Raw genomic sequence first — 22,501 nt, forward strand, 5'->3', positions numbered from 1 at the left:
ACGGCGGCACCTGCCCCTCTATACCAGAAATCACGGTGGCTGGGCCAGTCTAATCGTGAGGTTTCAGGCAATACCCACCACTAGACAGCAGCGTAGAGCCCTGGCGGACTCCGCTCAACCCACATGGGGTTTACGTGCTCAAATGATTACTACAAAAAACACTCAAGGCAAAGATATTGTGCAGAACTTTTACTGTACATGTAAGTACTTTTTTTTACCCCACTGGTTAGCGGTGACTGCAGCCGTGCTGTGCAGCGCTTCGCCTTCCGCTGATGCAAGTGTGATGTAAAACCCCTTACTGCAAGGAAGGCGACACTGGGGACATAACACAGTAACACACGCACGCACACACACACACACACACACACACACACACACACACACACACACACACACACAGTCTGGCCTTAGAACAGAACGGCAGCCTTTGGGAGGCAGGAGGCTAAAAGCACACCTGTGGAGAGAGAAGGAGAGTGTAATCAGATTCCCTCCCCCCCATCAGTGTTATGGGCACTTGCTAGCTTTCATATGGTTTTTATTTATGGAAGTATCCTTTTCTGTCTAGGGCACTGCGCCCTGATTAGATCACAGATGCTGATTGTAGCCCCGAGCTGCGGTGATCAATCCTGATTTACTCTTTATATATAGGAGGATGCAGTGTGCTGACCTGACAGATGAAAGCCCCCCCCCCCAAAAAAAATAAATAAATAAAGAAGAAAGAAAAACTAAAGAAAAGGGAGCTGGGGAAAAAGACAATGGAGTGTTCTTTCATTGTGTCTGTGTGTTTTTAAAAAGCATTTATAACAGAGGCTCTCCGTAGGGAACAGAAGTGAAGCGGCTCTGAGGACTGATGGTGGATTAGCTTAGAAAGAAATTGCAGCGATTGCATTTGCGAGACTAGGTTATTTATTTATTTATTTTCAGAGACATAAAACTCTTTAATGTTTAGCCAAGGGGATTGTATAGGACAGGTCAACACACCCATGCATAGCCTAGCCACCCGTCAGCCATTTCATGTCATAATCATCTGAGGGACAGATCAGCATTCTCTCTATCTCTCGCTCTCTCTCTCTTTCTCTCTCTCTGTGTGTGTGTGTGTGTGTGTGTGTGTGTGTGTGTGTGTGTGTGTGTGTGTGTGTGTGTGTGTGTGTGTGTGTGTGTGTGTGTGTGTGTGTGTGTGTGTGTGTGTGTGTGTGTGTGTGTGTGTGTGTGTGTGTGTGTGTGTGTGTGTGTGTGTGTGTGTGTGTGTGTGTGTGTGTGTGTGTGTGTGTGTGTGTGTGTGTCGTTCGGGACATTCCTCTCTAAGGATCCTTGTCAAAAGGATTCCGCCCTTAAAGACTCTTGTCTCTCCAGTGCTAGATTGTGCTCCACTGGAAAAGGTGCTTTGCAAAATATGTCTTCTGATGCTATGGGGTTTTTAGTGTGTGTGTGTGTGTGTGTGTGCGTGCGAGTGTGCGAGGTAGCTTTGGGAGAAGCAGCACTGTCTGTGGGTGTATTTATGCTGCTGCAGTGGGCAGCCACACCTCGTATCTGTGAAGTGTTTTTCTGCCTGAGCTGTCATCCACAGTAGTTGATGATGAATCTACGGAGTGATTAGCTCCACCCAGAGGCTGTAGGGATGGGAGATGTGGGAGGTGGGTGCTTGTCAATGTGGGGCTTGCATGCAGAGATGACTCAGTTAGGCACTTAAGTTATAAAGCGAGATTATAACTATGCAGAAGCCCCTCTGTATTCCTGCGCCTCACGTGCGGTTTTTGCTCATATATTCATGATTGAACCTGCCGTCTGGCTCCGCAACGTGCACAGTGTGGGTCATTGTTATCGTTTGATTCTTCTAATCCTTTAATCACTGAACGATAGCCTCCGTGTTCTAGGGTGAACATTTTGTGAAAATAGTCCACAACTCTTTAATTTCAGTTAATTGCTTCCTATCAGGCATCTATATCCCATGCGTGTCACGTGATCTGTGGTAGCCAATTGGAGGAAGGAAATTGCGGCGCAATGCTAGGTAATTAAGATAGTGCAAGCACATGTTGGGTGCTTGTTTGCAACATACATTGAGGCCAGAGCACAGGGCAATGTTGCATGAGGGGTGTGGAGGGGTGTTTGCAGATGGATCCATAAGCGAGCAGCAGTCTTGCGCAGTGCTACGGAAGAGGGATGTGACAGACAGACACCTCTAGAATTTATATATGCCTGATAAATATGTTGTCTCTGTAAGAGAGGGAATAAAGAGTGTTTGCTGAATGCCTCAATTGTAAATTGTAGCAGATTGACAAGATCAAAACGTGTCGCTTTGCACCGCATTCCGAGCTTGTAGATCTGCTACTTTTGATGCTTTTGTGTGACATTATGGTATATGGTATGATCAAGTAGTGCATTCATTTACCAAAAAAAACCCCACTAAAAGTTTGGATATGGAGATAACATGTTTTTGCCCGACAGCAGCCATATGTGAATGGAAGAAAATGTTGCGCCTATGCATCCAGAAGCTTTGGACCTGTACCAGGGGTCTTGGTACAGGCTTGTAGTGAGCAGATTGTAATTGGCGTCCAGTGGCACTCCTCTCTGTGTCGTGCCAACTCTTTAAAGGCATGGCATCACTTCAGGCCTGTCTCTTAGGACCAGCAGACTATCTCTTTGAAGGGATGGCAAGAGTGCCTTTGTTCATTAGCCGACAGACGCCTACACTCAGGTTAAGAGGTCAAATGGAGGGATTTCTTTCTGTTATTTCTTGGCTTAGTGAGTTAGTGCACAGACTAGGGCTGGGAAATAGGATTTTTTCTAAACACATTTCTTTATATTACTCGTACACATTTGATCCATACATCACACAAATCGGTATACTCCATTTCTATAGTCATGTGATCAACACGGACCTGTCCACTTCCCCATATTCCATCCACATTGGCTAGGATTGCCTTCCAAAGTTTGCAAGATTGGTCCATTTTGAACATAATGCCTCAAATCATGAATGCAGAGTGCAATTTGAGGGAAATATTTCATGCACATTCCCACTATGCCGAGGGAGAAATGGCACTTGAAAATGTATCAGCCTCATGGTGACTTTATAACTGCCCCATTCGTGATTTTAGTATTTTTACCTATAACTGCACCGATGTACAACTTTGTATTCACACTCACTAGAGGCACCTAGAAAAACCTTTTTGATATTACTCCTTAAGATTTTATCCAACTATCATGCAAATCGGTACACATGATCTCTATAGTCATGTGATCAAGACGGGTCTGTTTGATTTCTCATATTCCATCCTGATTGCATGGCTACGATTCGCTTCCAGGAGTGGCCGTTTTGTACAGTCATGAACACCGGCGTCCGATTGCGGTGAAACTGTGCAAGCATATTCCCACTAGGCTGAGGAAGAAATGCCACTTGACATTATGTGTGTGTGTGTGTGTGTGTGTGTGTGTGTGTGTGTGTGTGTGTGCGTGTGCGTGTGTGTGTGTGTATATATTAACTAAATCAAGTCTGACTTTACCACTTAGCTAACCTTATGATACTTTGTTGTACAATTGGGGCATACAACGGTAGTGAAAATAGACGCTCAAAATGTCTTGCATTGTTATGTATTGTTAGCTTGTAGATCTGCAGAACATTTTAATATAAGACATACGTTTGAAATAATAGACATATGGCATATGGTCTATATAGAGTATATAGACCATATGCCAAAACTCTATCTTAGCAGTATAGAATGAAAAAAAGAATGTCAGAGGATCAAAATACAGTATGATTAAATGCACAGAGAAGAAGGCATTTCGTTTTGTTAAGTCTTTCTTTTTGCAGATTGGATCCAGACTACATACATGGATTCAATTTGCATGGTGCATATAGTACTGTACACGCAATAAGGATTTGTTGGAGCAAAGTATGTGCAAATAAATAAGAAGGGGATGTATAGTACTATACCAACCCTTCTTGTCCACCCTGGATAGTTGAAGCTTTGCAAAATTACTTTCAATTCAGGAGTCTGGCTTGGATATGTAATGCTTGATGCATACGTCTTAATCTGCCTCTAAAAACCAGAGAATAATATTATGTGCAGCGTGTGCACCGTGTGTGCACTGTGCACCATCAAAACGGTCTACCTTTAGTACTCTTCAGAGGCGTTTCCAACCCAGGTGAACAAACACAGCAAACACAACAATCCATCCAATTCATCTCAGTTGTGGAAGACCCAGATTTTCACTAAAGTAAAAGCATTAATACCACCAATGCCATACCACACCTTCTCACCACATACTGCTACAAGCTTAAAACGCGCTGAAATGCTGGTGAATAAATACGAATACAAGACAGAGCATCAGCATGTGAAGGCAGGTTCAAGTATCTAAGAGCCCCATAACTCCAGAATGAACCCACATTAACATGTCCATTCCCCATTAACACAGAACATGCATTTGCACTTGACCCAGTATTACATTCTCTTCTAAAAAAAAAAGATACAGTAGCTGTGGTAGCCATCTTCCTCTTTCTTTCTTTTTTCCCCTCTTTCTTCATTGATTTAGGCAGTAGGAAAGCTGAGACGGTAGAATTGTGCTCCTTTGGGGGTTGATCCCAGGGTGCACGCATGGCTGTGAGACAAGCCTCTTTTTTTTTTAAATAACTTTTTATTGAATTTTTACGTTTTCACATACAGTAGATGAATCATGAAAGGTATAAATTATAAGCACAATACAATAAAACAGACAAAAAAAAAGAGCACAGAAACAAGAAAAAACAAACAAACAATAAAATAAAATGGCGAGCAGCACATACCGTACACAATACAGTCAGTATTCATTAGGAAAGAATATATATATATATAAATACAAATATATTGCAAATTGCAAGAGTACAGCTGGGGCTCTCCAATCCACTGAATCACTTCCTTTATAAATCACCGTAGATAGATCCCTGGGCAAATAATCTATCAGCGGCTGCCATATATTCATAAAGTTATTTTCTCTCGCTTTTAATTTGGCACTGAGCCTTTCCATTGGAAGTACTCTATAGATTTCTCTATACCACTGAGTCACTGATGGAGGTTTTTCGTGAATCCAATTGAACAAAATGCATTTTCTAGCTACGCAGAGAAGCTTATCAAGTAGCTTAGCCCTTCTAGGATCTAGTACCCCAAGTTCGGATGGCAGCCCTAATAAAAATTGCCCAGGATCTTTACAGATCGTAGACTTCATAATTTAACTCAATTCTTTTGTCACACAAGACCAGAACCTGGCTATCTTGGGACATTCCCAGAAACAGTGTATATATGTACCAACCGCTTTTTTGCATTTAATGCAAATGGGATCGATTTTATTCAAAAATGCAGGTGTTCTGTGTTGTCTATGAAGTATTCTATACTGCATCTCTTTGAACCTGTTACTTATAAAAGTAGACTGAGAAGATTTAATGCATTCCGACCAACAATCTTCATCGTACTCTGTTTGAAAGTCCCTTTCCCGTTTTCTGAGACAAGCCTCTTAACCGCTTTGCCGTCAACAAGCAAAATGTTTCACTTCTCCTATTTTTATATGGCTAAGTAAAATGAAAACATATGGCAAGCGCACTGGCACACATTTGCTGAATATTTATCTATCTTTTTTGGTCAAATACCTTCTTCAGGCAGTACTATCTAAATAAATATTCTGTAACATTTTTTACACATTCTGTGAAAAGTTAACACTGGACTGCTGTGTATCTCTGTTGCTACTGTATTTTCTCCCAAGGATTTCCCCACGAAAGAGTGGGGTCCCTAATTATTAGCCTTGCTGCATTTAGGGCCAAACCATTTTGGGGTTGGCACAGAACCCAGAAGGCTTAGGGCCGATTCATACTCCTATTTTACCGCTGTTTCGGCGCTGTAGTGCCGAAATGATTTCGGCTCGTCAGAAATTTTCAGTATCACCGAAGAGCCGACTTTAGGACGGTACCCGCTAGCCTGGTTAATAAACCAGACTAATATCGCACGGACCGCAGGATATTAGTCTGGGGAGGCTCAGCTTGGATTTCATTTCCAGGGCTGCGGGTTGAAACATTTTCTCTTTGACGCAATTGGTCAGAGCTACTGTCAGTCAAAGGTCTCAAGCATTGAAAGTCACTGTACCAAAGCCCGCCCATATTGCATACCGTGTCCCGATTGGCCGCCCCATTTCTCTGGTGTATGAAATGGGCGTACAATTGAGCCTCTCCAGACCGTAATCCGCCGGCAGGCAATTTTATTTTTGCCAACGGCTGATTCGGTCTGGTTTATTAACCAGGTACCTGCCCCCCGAACCTCAAATGACGTCAAATTGTAGGCTCTACAGCACCGAACCGACTTTTATTCGGCCTAAAATAGGAGTATGAATCGGCCCTTAGCGACCTACAAATGCCCAGGCACGCCTCAAAACACAGGGGATTAATTTATGGCCAGTTGACAATTGCTTAGATGGTTTTACGCCTGTTTCCACCAAGACTAGACTATTATTCAGATTCAGGTCTAAATAGCGTGTGACAATTATCATTAGTAGCATGGTTAATGAGAGCGGCGTCTCAGTTACCATGACCATTTGTTTTGGTACTGGTGGTGGGGATCACTACATGCTGGAGAAAATATATATACGTATATTGGTGGTATCAAAAAATATCGATAATCGATTTGAATATTAACGATGCGACTACATCGATGGATCGGTCAAATAGCGTCTCTCTCTCTCTCTCTCTCTCTCTCTCTCTCTTTATATATATATATATATGTATATACATTTATCATTTTCATTTTTCTGTGGTGTAAAAGTAGAAAGTAATGTGTGTAATAATAAACCTCTTAAAGGCTATAACATGAAGGCCACATTCCACTTGATTTCAAGTGGACTATTATACACTGTATAATATAGCAAGCAGTGCATGGCCATGAAAACAATACTATTGATCATAGAATGAATGGAGTGTCACCACTACAACAACATAACATAAATGTGTGATTGGGTAATTGATTTGATTCTGAATGAACTCCTCCACTCCTCAAGTTCTTTAATTACAGTTTTCTTTTTTGATGGGAAATCAAAGAATGCCATGCGGAAGACTTTGAAGATAATGTGGTAATCTGTCATTTAAGTTAAATCCATGTTCTCCATAACTACCTAGCGACATGACAAGCATATGGGGCAGTAATAGTTTTTCTCAATGTTCTCCTATTTTATACTGTCATGACAGTGTTCTACATAGGTAGAACAAATTGCAGACCTGTGTGTTTCTAATGCGTTGCATTTCAAATATTTATGAATTGTTTAGTAAATTCTCACCTATGATGTCATACATTGCAAAACATACAAGATTTCCACCCAAACGCGGCCATAGAGGGTATGCGCAGGGAGTGGCAAATCGAGTGGCAAAGTGAGTTCAACGTTGTTTAATGCAATCAGATAAGACTTTTCTGTTTGGATGGATGGGCTGTCAAGGCCAGGAAGTCATTTTTGCCACTCAGTAGGCGTTCCCGCATGACTTCCGGGTATGATGATGATGTCACACCGTGACTCACGCACATACCCTCTCAGTATATACAGTATAGGTACTGTATAAGATAGGTAGATCCCATCTACCATCCAGTGCCAACATGACACACACACACACACACACACACACTCAGCTCATGCAGGCGATTTATTGTGTCTTTTGCCGCTTGCGGTGTTAATGGCTAAGCGAACGTTTCGGAGAGGAGCCTGACGTAGCACAGTTAACAGTTTCACCGTATTCAGCCAAGGTCGGGACCGTACATCAGCACGGAGGACAAATAAATAGCGATGCCGCTTCACTGCGTTATTTACGGGCCTGTTTGAGAGCATTACTCCGTTCCCTGGCCCTCCCTCCCTCTGTCAGGCCCGGACCTTGAATGAGTCCTGGGCCGGAGTGATTAGTAGCAGGGAAGTGTGCTGCCGCAGTGGGCCCAGGCTACTCTTTGTTTATATTGAGGCTTTGTACGGATTCCATCTTAATGCGAGACTGCCCCCTTCTTATCCCGGAAGGTGACGGCTGTAGAGGTGCCCCTCCTCCAGCCCCCGTCTCTCCCTGTCGCCGCATTAAGGCCTTGGGGTGAATCGGGATCTGTTCGGTCAACCATTCAGAGAGACCCCTCGCCTCTCTACCCAATTCCACCCCACCCCCAGGCCCGTTCCCCATCTCCCCCTAGTTCCTTTTTCTTTTGAAAACACACCTTTCTGTTGAACCAGGAGGGCGTTTTGTATAGAGCCCACAAGCATGTGAATGATTCCCCCAAAAAAGAAGTAAGTGGCGCCTGTCGGCTTCTCTGCCCTGAGTGGGGACCACTAGACAATGTTCTATGTTGCACGGTACCCCACAGGTCCACTGTGTGTGTGTGTGTGTGTGTGTGTGTGTGTGTGTGTGTGTGTGCTCAGGTTTAGGTAGTAATTGGCATTGCTGATGATTAACTGGATTACAATGACAATGGTGCCCTCATCAGCTCAGGATGCATTTACAGCGCAGTTACCTTTTTCACTGATCAAAGCTACATTTACTGGTTACTTTGGCTGTATCCATCCATCCATCCATCCATCTTCAACCACTTATCCGAAGTCGGGTCACGGGCACAGCAGTTCCATCTAGACTTTCCTTTCCCGGGCAACATTAGCCACTTCATCCTGGGGGATCCCGAGGCGCTCCAAGGCCAGTGTGGAGATAAAATCCCCCCATCTGGTCCTTGGTCTGCCACAGGGTCTCCTCCCAGTGGGATGTCCACTGATTATCCGACATCCTGCAGAGAACACGGACACAGCTCTTGCTTTGGGCTTACAGAGATTTGATGGCCCTCAGATTCCATGGCCATCATCCCATACTCCCGCAGCACCTCCCCCAGAATCTCCTGGGGGACCCAGTCATACGCCTTTACCAAATCCACAAACTACAGTCATGTACTGTAGATAGCCATACTCCCATGGCCCTTTGACTTTAGCTGTAAATGCAGGTAAATTAAGAACCCAATAACTTATCATGGGACATATCGGAGATAACTGGTGAGTTATATTTGAACAGAGATCAATCTGTAATCACGTATGTGTGTGTGTGTGTGTGTGTGTGTGTGTGTGTGTGTGTGTGTGTGTGTGTGTGTGTGTGTGTGTGTGTGTGTGTGTGTGTGTGTGTGTGTGTGTGTGTGTGTGTGTGTGTGTGTGTAATTTTTGGGTCCTGCGGTTGAGGAACACTGCCATAAATTATCGTGGAGAATAGCGTTATGAACTAAAATTCTCACACTTGGCTAATTGTTTGATGGATGGTACAGAGGCATTTGCTTTTATATAACGCCTTTCAACCCTGTAGGTCCCATATTTATATAACGCCTAGACACCGGGCCTAAGGCTTATTCTAAAAACGCCTCTAAATCCTGAAAATCCTTGAAAAACTTCAAATATTTATATAGCAGCATCAATTTCTTTACATTTTTGAATACTGTACTGTATGGGTTCTGGCCTGAGGGGGTAAAACACCAAAAGGGGTTAAATTCTGACACCAAGGAAATGTGTTTATGCAATGTGTTTAGCGCTGCATGAGACAACTGCCTGAAACGCGTGTTTGACACTGGCTAAGACAATTAAGTGTCTTAACACCAGACATAATCTTAACAGATGCTATAAACACAACTCGTTTCACAATGAGACCTGAATTTTGCACAACCCATTAAGTCAGCTCAGTGTTTATAAGTGGGGGCTACGGCCGCCAGGAGGGCCAATTGAATATTATATACGTATATACGTGTGTGTGTATATATATATATATATATATATATATATATATATATATATATATATATATATATATATAGCATTGGCCTACTTGGAACAATGCAAGTTGGAAATGCATGCCCCACGCAGTTATTATGTATGTGTCCCATTTATGCCCAAATATGCAGATGTCAGAACATATTCGTGATGTCAGAACAGGCCAGCTCCATATGGAGCCTGGGAAGGGGCCCTGTCCAGAGCCCGGGCAGAAGCCCTGGACAACCGTGGGTCCGACCGACTCGACACCGGGCACTGCACTCCCTGTGGGGCGTGGAACGCGTATGTCGAATTTGAAGTCGTTGGGGCACACAGTTCTCATGTTACGTTGATTGCAGATGTACGTACACACCATAGTACACACAGAGACGCGATGCATTTTTGAGTGGTGCAACCACTCCCTTACCCCTTTTTTTAAACAAGTCCCTTGACTTGAAGTGCTCTCGGGAGGTTCCCTCGTCAGGAAGTGCCCCTCCAGCTGATCCAGGTGCTGGGTATAAAAAACAGTTTGGAAATGCACTCGCCCTCCTTGTGCAGAAACAGGAAACAGACACCATTCGTTGCCATGGTTACCACGTTTGTACAGATATATTTATATTATTGCATTGCATCGTGTATATGTTTGTCTGACATGTGGATTTCATTAATATGGACATTTAAAAGGAATTACAGCGTGACTGTCAAAAAGGACATTTGGTGTTTATAAATCATTGTGTTAAAAGGTGTTTTGTTTGTGTGGTTTCATTTATAGTTTTTCACGGTGAGCCCTTGTGAACATCAGTTGGAGCGTTGTCTATTCTGCATCAGATGAAGATTGTTTAGGAGCAGTTTATTTATCATTTATTTGTGGTGGTACTACTTACAATTGTAAGTCGCGTTTTCCATTCGGACAGAGAGCAGGGCTGCACAAGGCAATCGAGTCTAGATCGGCATAGACTTGCTCTTGAGGGCTTTATAAGCCACTTTCACCCAAGGCTGCTTGGTTTCGGACGGCACATAATATGGCGCAGCCTCGCGTGAACGCGCATACCGAGTGCAGTACAGTACAGTGTACACTAGGGACCCCCACTTCGTCAGGAAGTGCCCCTCCAGCTGATCCAGGTGCTGGGTATAAAAAACAGTTTGGAAATGCACTCGCCCTCCTTGTGCAGAAACAGGAAACAGACACCATTCGTTGCCATGGTTACCACGTTTGTACAGATATATTTATATTATTGCATTGCATCGTGTATATGTTTGTCTGACATGTGGATTTCATTAATATGGACATTTAAAAGGAATTACAGCGTGACTGTCAAAAAGGACATTTGGTGTTTATAAATCATTGTGTTAAAAGGTGTTTTGTTTGTGTGGTTTCATTTATAGTTTTTCACGGTGAGCCCTTGTGAACATCAGTTGGAGCGTTGTCTATTCTGCATCAGATGAAGATTGTTTAGGAGCAGTTTATTTATCATTTATTTGTGGTGGTACTACTTACAATTGTAAGTCGCGTTTTCCATTCGGACAGAGAGCAGGGCTGCACAAGGCAATCGAGTCTAGATCGGCATAGACTTGCTCTTGAGGGCTTTATAAGCCACTTTCACCCAAGGCTGCTTGGTTTCGGACGGCACATAATATGGCGCAGCCTCGCGTGAACGCGCATACCGAGTGCAGTACAGTACAGTGTACACTAGGGACCCCCACACGGTAACTCTGTCATTTCTCAACCGTTTCGGACGTGGGGCGGCTTGCCGGAATCGACCTGGCCCCTTGGCCGCGTTCCTGGGGGTCTGGATGTTCCGGGGACTTCCGGGGGACCCCCACATGGTAACTCTCTTATTTCTCTACCGTTTCGGACGTGGGGCGGCTCGCCGGAACCGGGCCGGCACCCTGGCTGTGGTCCTGTGGGTCTGGATCTTCCGGGGTGCATATATATATATATATATATATATATATATATATATATATATATATACAGTTGTGATCAAAAGTTTACATACGTTTGTAAAGGACATACTGTCATGATAGTCCTGCCTTTCCAATAATTTGTTCAACTCTTATTCTTCTGTGATGGGTTGATTGGAGCAAATACTTCTTAGTCATACAAAAAAAATCTTGAATTTATTTGTATTTTTATGAATGTTTAAGGGTTTTCTGAAAATGTGACCAAATCCGCTGGTTCATAAATATACATACAGCATACATATTATGTCCCATATGGTAATGTAGAAAGTTGTGTCAATCAAATTAGCTTTGTGGCATGGCCTCTTAACTTAAACTGAGTGATTATGATTGACTACTTCTGGTCTGTTCACTTCTCTGAGCCTTATTTAGGGCTCGTTTGGCCACAACCCACAAACAATAAAATGGGAAAGTCAAAGGAGCTCAGCATGGATCTGAAAAAGCGAATAATAGACTTAAACAAGTCAGGAAAGTCATTTCTAGTCAGCTACAGGTCCCAAGATCAACTGTGCAAAAAATTGTTTAATACTTTGCATGCTAGAGTTTAAAGTGAGCTCAGGCCTGGTGGTGCTAAGCGATTAACATTGGACTTTTGAACTTTTTAGGGGCCCACAGCGAGGGGCCTCTTATAGCGAGATAAATCAAAAGAAAGCCTAACTTGTCCACTTCAATTTTAAACAAAAATCATGATTTTACCATCTTCCATTCTGGAGATATTGACCTTTTTCTAACACCTGCTTTTGCCTGCACTCTGCTCGCTTGAAAAAACAGCAGAGATATGGAAGGTTGAAGTTGACAGACATTGACAGACAGATATAAAAATGAACACAAATAATATCATATACATACTACACACTGAATGAAAGCCCTGAATGTCTACTTTTAGGAGGGAAACAAATACACATTGATCCCATGTACAGTTTGTCAGTAATTGGCTATTGAATGCAGCTTGCACTCACCAGAGAGAACTTTAGAGAAGGCATGGACCTGAAGAACTATTATTCACAAAATAAGGCCTATAGCGACATGTACATACTATATACCGTATGAAACGGAAGACTCTCTGCTTTCATAAGAAAAAAATGAATACTGTAATAATAATACAAATCACACCCCTGTGAAGTGAGAAGTGCAATTGCACTGCTCACTTCACAGGGGTGTGATTTTTATTATTACAGTATTAGTTTTTTGCCAGAAGCTTGTGGAACAATGTGGATGGCTACCAAAAGCATCAAATTGGGGTGAAAATGGCCAAGGGACATGCAACCAAATATTAGCATTGCTGTATGTATTCTTTTGAACCAGCAGATTTGGTCACATTTTCAGAAAACCCTTAAACATTCATAAAAATACAAATAAATTCAAGATGTATTTGTATGACAAAGAAGTATTTTCTCCAATCAACCTATCACAGAAAAATAAGAGTTGAACAAATTATTGGAAAGGCAGGACTATCATGACAGTATGTCCTTTACAAACGTATGTAAACTTTTGATCACAACTGTATATATATATATATATATATATAGGGCATATGTTATTGTAAAATAGTTAAAAATAAAAATGCCATTATCTACAATTATGCAACGCATTATTAACTTTTTTAAGTCAGCCCACCTGGAAAGTTGTTTTTATAAGAAACCATAAAACTATTCACAAAGTCCCACATTTGCTTACATACATGCTATCTTTTTGTATAACACACAAACTCGTTTCCAGACCTCTATTAGCATTATATCAATTTTTACTTCACAGCCAGATGAGTAGGCCAATTGTAGGCCCTTCACTTGAACAGTGAAATGCAGAGTCTGCACAACTGCTTTAAAAGGGAAAGCAGACCATCCATCATTTCTTTTGTCTGTACACAGAGGTGTCAATTGATTTTGGATCATTGCATGGATATGTAGTTAGCTTCTCCCTGGCACTGTTCAAGCATTGCTGTTCAGGCTTTAGAGAATCTTTGTCTTTGAAATGAAAGCGAGCGATTCGTATCTTTGTCTTATGAGGCTTCGGCCTGTGGCAGCCATTTGTCTTTGCCCTTTGTAACGAACATTTTTTAATTGAGTCTTTATGGGTTCGTTCTTGTTAACCTTCCCCCTCACTATCTGCGTCTCACTTCTCTATGTACCTCAGGCTGAATCGCATGCTGACAAGAAATTTTCAAAGTAACACTGATCAGTCCTTTGTTTCCTATTAACCATGTTAACTTTAACGGCCAACTCCATCTCTGAAAACATTCAGAAGTAAGAACTTATTTGCTTCCCCACAGCCCACACACACACACACACACTCACAAAATAAACTCAAACTGGCATTTTCTTGGATACAGGTCTGGATTTAAACTTTAGACCGCTAAAGACATGCAGCTTTACCCTGTGGCTCTGAGTCTGAAATAGAAAAACCCAATACCAGCTATAGAGTCTATAAGATTAAACTCTTTTGTCTAGTTTTTTTACAGTGAGAATTATGATTGAGCTGTGCTCGCAAGGTGGGCTCCAAGACTCACATTTGCATCATGTACAATTCGGTGTGGCCAGCTGCCTCTTTGAAAAGAGCCTCTTGCGTTTCCCATGCCCTGAAAGGTACGAGTCTCTGCATACCAAGCAACGCACAATGAGGAAGAAGGGATGTGCGATGGCCGAGCGCGAGGGGAACGACAAAAACAATGTGCTTTAGAGAACGTTCACAAAAACTTTTCTGAAAGCCACTTTGTTGTTTGCACTCGATACATTTGCATAGCATCACAAGGTTCTTGAGGAGAAGGTACAGAAAGAAACATTTTGCAACCTACACAAGCTGCTGTTTAAGACTTCAGAGCAGCTGAAGTGCTCTAGCTTTTTCAAATTGGGAGTGTTTCCACCCACCCAACCACCCATCAATGTGGTGGTCTGGAGGCCCTGGAGTCATTAATCACCAACATCTTTTCAGCTGTCAATATATACAAAAGAAACCACCCCAACTCAACAATGGTGTCTTCAATTACGTTTTCCTTCCCAGTCGAGCCAAACAGTTCACTGAGGATTATTGTTTACTGCTCTGTCCATCTCATACAGTATTCATTTCAAGAGCTTATCTTTGGGACAAATAATTAGTACTTGTAATTGTTCTCATCCCCTCTTTCTTCTGTATAACTGTAAGAGCTCTTTATTTGGCATGGATAACAGCACATCCTTTTATTAACCACGTGAACACTAGCGTGCCTGTTATAACTTATACTGGGCAGAACATTCTACAAATTGAGCTTGTTTTTGGTGGGGTTTTGGAAATTCAAAGTCCCCCCACTGTTTTTTGTCAATATACTTTAACTGCTCCTAGTATTGATGATTTCTATCTTGTATAGTATTGTATGACTTTGTCCTGCTGAATTGAATACTTAGTCCCATAATGTATGACTTCTTCTAAAGAGGACAGCCTGAGCCAACTTGTACAAGACAAGTAGTTTGAGATAATTTCTCTAAATGTCCACGTCCCTCACAAACAAGTATAATTATTTCTTTGGCAAACATTTGTGACACATAATGTCGAAGGAGCAGTAAAAGGAAGGATGGGGAGTGAATCTTGATGTGATATTTGCGTTCCCTGAATCTTTATGGTCTCGTGAGTAGGCATCGAAAAGCGCCATAATTGAGCTTCAAGGTAAACAGAGAACTAGCCGCTAATCAACTTGACATCCACATTGACAGATGTTAAGCCAGCTCAATAGCTTTTAAAGCATTATGGTCACTCAGAAGGTGCAGTTTGCACAGTAATGGCTTATAGCCCACTATGCACTGTATCGAGCATAGACATGAAAGTCATAAAAAAAACACAGTAGTATTTAAATCAACAATTTACAGGTGAGAGAAATTTATAAACAGAACATCTTTCCAAAGAAACAAAAAAAACATACATTGTTGCTTTCCAGCAGAAACCAGCTAACTCATATTTTTGATAGATAGATAGATAGATAGATAGATAGATAGATAGATCGATAGATAGATAATTTTATTACATTTTTTATTTCCTGAAAAATGAACATTTCTGAGTCACAATTGAGTTTCTTTCTCTGCAACTTTTCAAAACTTTTACATTTACATGCTGCTGATTCATTATTTTCTGCAGACTATTTTTGAGCATAACAGCATTATTTCTGGCTCAGATTTCAATCACCTGTGCTGGCTTACTCTATGGTTTTGGGATTTTTTGTGAGATTCACTCAAAGCGGTGATGATTTGCACCTTATAAACAACACAATTCAGGGAAGGATAGCTGCCACAGTCTGGAGTGTCTGGGGCCTCCAGTGTGTCTAGATGACACATAAACAGGAATATTTGTGAGAGACTCACGTCATAAACCTTTATGGGAGGGAGGATTTGTTATGCTGTATATTATTAAAACTAATCCCAACAGCTCCTTCATCTTCCCCTTGCACTTGCAGCAGAGCCATACAAATACTACTAGTGGATGTGCTCCTTTTTTGGGGATGTAACATGTATTTACTGGTAGTATTTTTGTATTTGTCAGGTAGTTTTATTGGTGTATTCCAGTGGATCTCAACCAGTGTTGGGTGTAACGGCGCTATTAATAACGACGTTATATAAGGAGACTACTTTTATTGGTAGTGGAATAAATAACGAGTTAGTTTTGCAATTTAGTAGTTAGTTACTTAGTTGCGTTTCCAAAAAAGTAATCCCGTTACTATAATGTGTCCCTGTTCATTTTGTTGGCAAGATTTAAAAATAATAAAAGTCCCGACTGCCCAGAGTCTATTTCTCCTCCTCTCCTCTCCTCCTCTACTCCACCTTGGCTTAATGTGTATAATATACATCCTGCATCTACAACATCCTGTACATTCACTTAAGAAATAAAACTAGTGTTCAAGTAGATTTTATTTTGAAGAGGAAGTATGTTTCGGTTGTAGCCAGCTGCCATAACAGTCAGGTCTTGCCGACACGACAACAAGACAACGAATTATATTCGTTAATAAAGAGAGAGCTGTAAAGGGGATATTGTCTATCGTCAGTATAGTATGTCATTCTTGTTTTTAACCATAGTTTAATTAATATGGGCCGTGATGAACAAACATTCAAAAATGGATTTTAATTGTCGGGTAACGGAAAATAACATATAAATAATCTATTAAATTACTTTTCTCAGAAGGTAATTTGTAACTTAACGAGATTAGTTTTATAGACAGTAATCCAGTAACCTAACGACGTTAATTACAAAAGTAACGATGCCCAACACTGATCTCAACAAATAGAACCATTTGGTTCCATTTGTACTCGCGCTGCAAAGAATTACAGTTAGGGATTGGTGATCTGTTTCATTGTCTAACATGTAAATACTGTTTTTATCCCCATCAATTACTTCTAATTCATCTCTAAGATGCACTTTTATATGTTTTTTCAAAGCACAGTTTATGAGTTTGAGAAATAGATTACACTCAGCAGGATTACTGTCGTTTACAGTTTAATGACAAAATGTGGCGACTGTAAGGCTCTCTAGAGCGAGTGAAGAAGAAATCCACGGTATCAAATTGAAGGTCACTTTGAGGAATAGATTGTTAGTCAGGAATATATTCAAAAAGGCATTAATATATGTAGACATTTACACGACTTTATATAATCTATAATATTGAGGCAAAGCAATACAGAAATAAATGAAAGAAAGTACATCGGGTTTCAGATTTTTTGCTGAGTGGTTGCATTAATTATTAAAGGGAAACATTAGGCTATATATATATTATAAAAAATCATTTGCAAAATTAAAAGCATAGCCACAAAAGCCAGTGACCTAGTGGAGTGGTTCTTAAACGGTGTGGCCAGACTCTCTGGTGTTCCATGAGACACGTCCAGGTGTGCCTGGGGATTTTGTGATCACACACATTTGCTGTTTACCAGTGGTTCTCAAACCTTTTCATGTCATAATAAGGCCAGATTGATATACTGTACTGTATATATTTGGCCACGGAAACCGATCTGAAAATGTTTTGTGCACATATGAATTATTTTTATATTTACTATACACTTTGTGAGTGCTCATTTCCCAGCACAGAGGCAAATTATAAAAGATTTGTTTTGCCACTTTTTATCTGCCGTCCCTATTGTGAGCATGTCATTAGGCAAAAGTTATACATTAATTTATTTATATAATAAAAAATAAATTAAAAAAGTCAATAGCCGATCTACAAGTTCACAAACATGTCACATTGCCCGTTTGGTTTGAAAACCACTGACCTAATGATTGGTTGTGTGGGTTTTTATTGGAATACTTTAGTAAAGTCGGACTGCAATGGCTTTTTCGGTTTTATTTAGACATTTCAGTAGCTGTGCTGCACACGGATGCAGTGATTGAGATAGTGTTTGTTTACAAGTGAAAGAGGCGGCCAGCAAAGCTTTTTTGTTTGCTACTACATGGCTTATTTCTAACCTATAGTGTTTTCAGATACATATTTTAGCGTGCTGTTTATGTTTAAAATGAGTAATGCACTGTCTGGATGTCATCAGTTTAACACCAATAACACCCAGAGGGCGTGTTACCATTGTGGTCCTACTGTATGTATTCAGTTCATCAAGTGAATTGTGTTACGTTTCTTTTCTAGAGACACTCAGACTAAGCCTTGGCCTGGGTGACGCAGAGTGGATGTTGTAAACGAAGCGAGGAGGCAGCAGCCACCATGGAAGTGAAGGAACGCAGGCCCTACCGCTCGCTCACCGCCCGGCGGGACTCGGAGCGGCGATACACCAGCTCGTCTGCCGACAGCGAGGACGGCAAGGCCAACCAGAAGTCCTACAGCTCCAGCGAGACGCTCAAGGCCTTCGACCAGGATTCCAGGATGGCCTACGGCACCCGCGTCAAAGACATGGTGCATCACGAGGTGGATGAGTTCAGCAGGCAAGGTAAGGAGCAGTGGGATAAAAACGACTATTTGTTTTTTGAGTGGTGCAACCACTCCTACAACCAGCAATGTCCGTGCCTATGCCTGTGCCTATGTGACTATGCCTGTGCCTATGTGACTACCTATGTGGCCATGAGCACGAGTATATGACTTATTTGTACCAGTAGGGGGCGCCAGAAACGGAGAGAGATAGTGCTGCTGTGTTGCCTGCTAATGAGAGAGAGAGAGAGGTTGCACTGGAATTAATTTTGTAATTGGGTACAAAAATTGTTGATACAAAAGTATTGCTATGAAATGTACAATCCCACAATGCGTTGTGAGCTTGTAGATCTGCTACAGTGGTTACTGTATGTATCTACAAAGTAACTAGTAACCTTTTAAAGTTTTAAAATAATTGTAGTGGAGTAAAAGTATAATATTTGCTTCTGAGTTGTAGTGGAGTAGAAGTAAAATTACTGAAAATTAGAAATACTCCAGTAAAGTACCAAAAATACCACAACATTGTACTTAAGCACAGTAGGCCTACTTGAGTAAATGTACTTACGTTACACCACTGGTAAGGAGCCACCATGCTGTAACAGCAAGGTCAACAATTATATCGCCACTTTTTCATTGATTAATAATCAGTTAGCAAAAAGTACAGAGGTACAGTTCTCTATCGTGTTCGAGACTGGCTTTCCACTACATATTTTCATGTCTGCTTGACATGCAGACAGATGAAGTGTGCAGACAGAGTTGGTCACCCACTCTGCCCCGTTAGTGCGTTGAATGGTGCATCTCTGACAGAGATGTACAGTACACAGCAGCGACATGGTCGACTCCATCTACATTCACCTGGTCCTACCGATGGAACGTGGTGGCATCCGCTCCCCCTGTGGGAGTCGCTCCTGCATGCTACTCAGCGATAGGGTCACCAGCACCTTGACTAGTTAGGTCAGCCGGGCATCTGACGGGCTGGCTTGAGTGGCCCTTCACCCTGGTGGTCACTGGCCTAGCATTAGGTGGCGTCTTGCGCCTAGGCCACGAGTATTATTTACTTGGTATGAATAGTGGAGTTTTGGAGCATGTTGGCAAGCGCCGGTGGCAAGGATAGCCACGGTCAAGGCGCTCACCACTTATAGGCTTTAGTGGAATTTGAGGTTAAACTGCCTCAGGCTGCTGGCTGGGCTAAATCACTTATTTTGATATCTCAGAGGAAAATCTACACATCTGTCTTTCTTTCATAATGACCAGAGACGTTGCACAGTGTTTTGTCCCAAATGGGCTTCTGTAACAAGACGAACGAGCAAGACTCAGCATGTGTGCTCTGTGCTGCGGTCCACTCTGAATGTGTAATAATAATGCTAATATTAATATATAATAAAGTGCTGGTCTGGAATTCTCAGTTAAGTGTTTCAGTAGCAATTCAAGCGATTCAAGCTTATAGATTGGGTATTTTTGCTGAAGAGAGTTTGTGTAAAGGAAAAAAAACGGATGCTTGGGGGGAGGGGGGGGGGGGGGGGTGGGCTGTACCAAGTATATGAGGTTTAAGTGTAGTTAATGTTGATGGTTCTTAATTTGGGTTCCAGTTGAGAGCCACTGACCTACATTAGAGTAATTTAACAGTACACTCTGATGGTTAAAGACCAGACATTACTTTCAGCATGTGGCGGGTGTCCCTGCCTTTGTTTCGATGCAACATAAACTTGACATCTATTTAATGAGGGGTCCCTTGTTAAATGAGACACTGTCACTGTGTAGGGCACTATTAGTAGAGGTGGGTCCCTGGATTGGACTTGTTGTCACACAGATATTGAAAGCTGGCTGCTTATAAGCCATACACTCTAAAACACTTAAGCCTTAATTCACTGCACGACAAATAGTGAACATTATATTTATCATCAAGATTAGAATGACACGTCAAATAAAATGTCCCGGGCCCCGGCACAGTATATGGCTGCTGTCGGTCAAAAACCTCTTTTCTCATTTTGTAGCTGCAAAACCAATGAGGGGAGGCAGGAATAAATATGAATACAATTAATATAGTATCATATTTATTGTAATCCTGCCACCCTAATTAAAACCCAGGCACCCCGTTTATCCGGCCGCCTTTGTCCGCCTTCCAGACATAGCATGCCTGTCCAGACAAAACGCACTACTTTGCATCCATGCAACTGTCATAATTACTGTACAATTTGCATGAAATATTGCGCAACATTTCACAGTGACGCAAATTACATCACATTTTAGGCCACACTCCATTCCACTGTGCGCGTGCACACACACACACACACACAGAGGGCACAGCAGTACAGTGTACAGTACAGTACATTGCGGTACAGTACAGCATGGAACAATACAGTACGGTATGGTACAGAACACTGGCCACCTGGATGGCGTGGCTCGGCGCTAGAGTGAGACCGGCCGAAACCCCGTCGAATTCTAGTAACTTCAATTGGAGACCACTAAACCATTAAAAAATACCTGTGCTCAAATTACATAGTAGATGGTCAGTAGATGCTCTGACTGAACAACACGTCACACACGCACACACCTTCTCTCTCTCTCACTCTCTCTCCCTCTCTTTCTCTCTCTCTCACTCCCACTCTCTCTCTCTCACACGCACGTATGCACACAGGACTGTGACCGAGGTTCCACTTGAAGAAAGTAATTTCAACTCCAAATCTTCCCCAAGCATCGGGGAAGTGTTGCGATAAAACTTAGAGTCACTCTATGCAATTGCAATCTCCCTCTTGCAGTTGCAAAGTAGAATACTTGTGAATTCTTAACACGTTCTATATGATGTCTAGCATGGTTCAAACTGTGGCTTTTAAAGCACAGTAAAAGTATTAAGTGAGTAAAAGTAGACAACATATCATATACTTGTCTTACTATAAAGAAATCACACTTGTGCGCAGTGAGGGCAGTATTTATATCAGCAAGGTGACATCTTATGCTGTCATTTACTGCCCTGAACAAACATTAAAGTCTATAGACTTGGCTAGCAATGGGGAATTTATAATTATAGGCTCTAAACAAACATGAATTGATTTTAAAATCCAACCGCTGTCTGCTTCTGACGGAATTTAATGTACGTCATTTAATGTACTTTATCGATATGAAACTGTCTCGCTGAAAAGCAACATTCAACACTGACCCGGTTGCTAGGCAACACCTTCGTCACCCATAGCACCAGGAGTTTTGCGCACGGCCCCATAGAGCTCCCCATAGAGCTCGCATTCAAAGTAGTCTTCCTTGCCTCGTATCTCTGAAACTACGAGCGCTGTCCGTGGTGGTGATGATCCATCCGAGGTTCGGATGTGATTCGTGATTTTTTTTATCGCATCACTCCCGACTCCCGTTTCTGGTGAAAGATAAACAGCGTGGAGGTCTGCGAGCAAGTAACCCGAATGTGAAAACATGGTAATCTGCTGTATTCTGCGTGGCACAGCTAACTGGCCTCTGTCGCTACCTTGCGGCAGACAATTAGTTAAAAGTCAATAGACTTTTTTTTTGGTCCGAATTTACATACAACAACATTACAGCAGTGCAAGTACACATGGTGTACTCATAGGTGCAACATAACATATACACAAATACACAGGACATACAGGTACAGTTAGCTTGCTCCCTTTCTTCCTTGAGGTGAGTACTGTCTGTGGTGTTTTGGTATACAATGTCGGCATAGATTATTTTCCTCACTTCAAAGGAGAAACAGTTGATGGATGGGTAGAGTGAGCACAGGCTGCCATAGGTTTTTTTAACGGTTCCAGATCCATCGTGACACCGAGGTATTTGAATGATCAAAGTTGTTCAATAAATCGGAGGAGTTTTGGACATTGCATGAGTGGCCGAACAACATGGCCTATGACATAATTTTGGAAAGCCGTGAATTGGAGGGGCTGGCACCCCTAAAAAAAGGTATACTCA

General features: G+C 41.9%; 1 protein-coding gene across 2 annotated transcripts in view; it reads left to right on the forward strand.

Annotated features, from left to right (window-relative positions):
- tenm4 (teneurin transmembrane protein 4) overlaps positions 1–22,501 on the forward strand; it is a 272,029-nt gene that overhangs the window by 34,694 nt on the left and 214,834 nt on the right. For both annotated transcript variants that reach the window (XM_080772373.1, XM_080772374.1), the window contains exon 2: positions 18,296–18,593. In XM_080772373.1, the coding sequence (XP_080628499.1) occupies positions 18,371–18,593 (223 nt within the window). In that variant the 5' untranslated portion in view covers positions 18,296–18,370. The remainder of the gene's footprint in view (positions 1–18,295; positions 18,594–22,501) is intronic.

Source organism: Protomyctophum bolini (assembly GCF_963924005.1).
Source record: "Protomyctophum bolini genome assembly, chromosome: 9".
Taxonomy (NCBI): Eukaryota; Metazoa; Chordata; class Actinopteri; order Myctophiformes; family Myctophidae; genus Protomyctophum; species Protomyctophum bolini.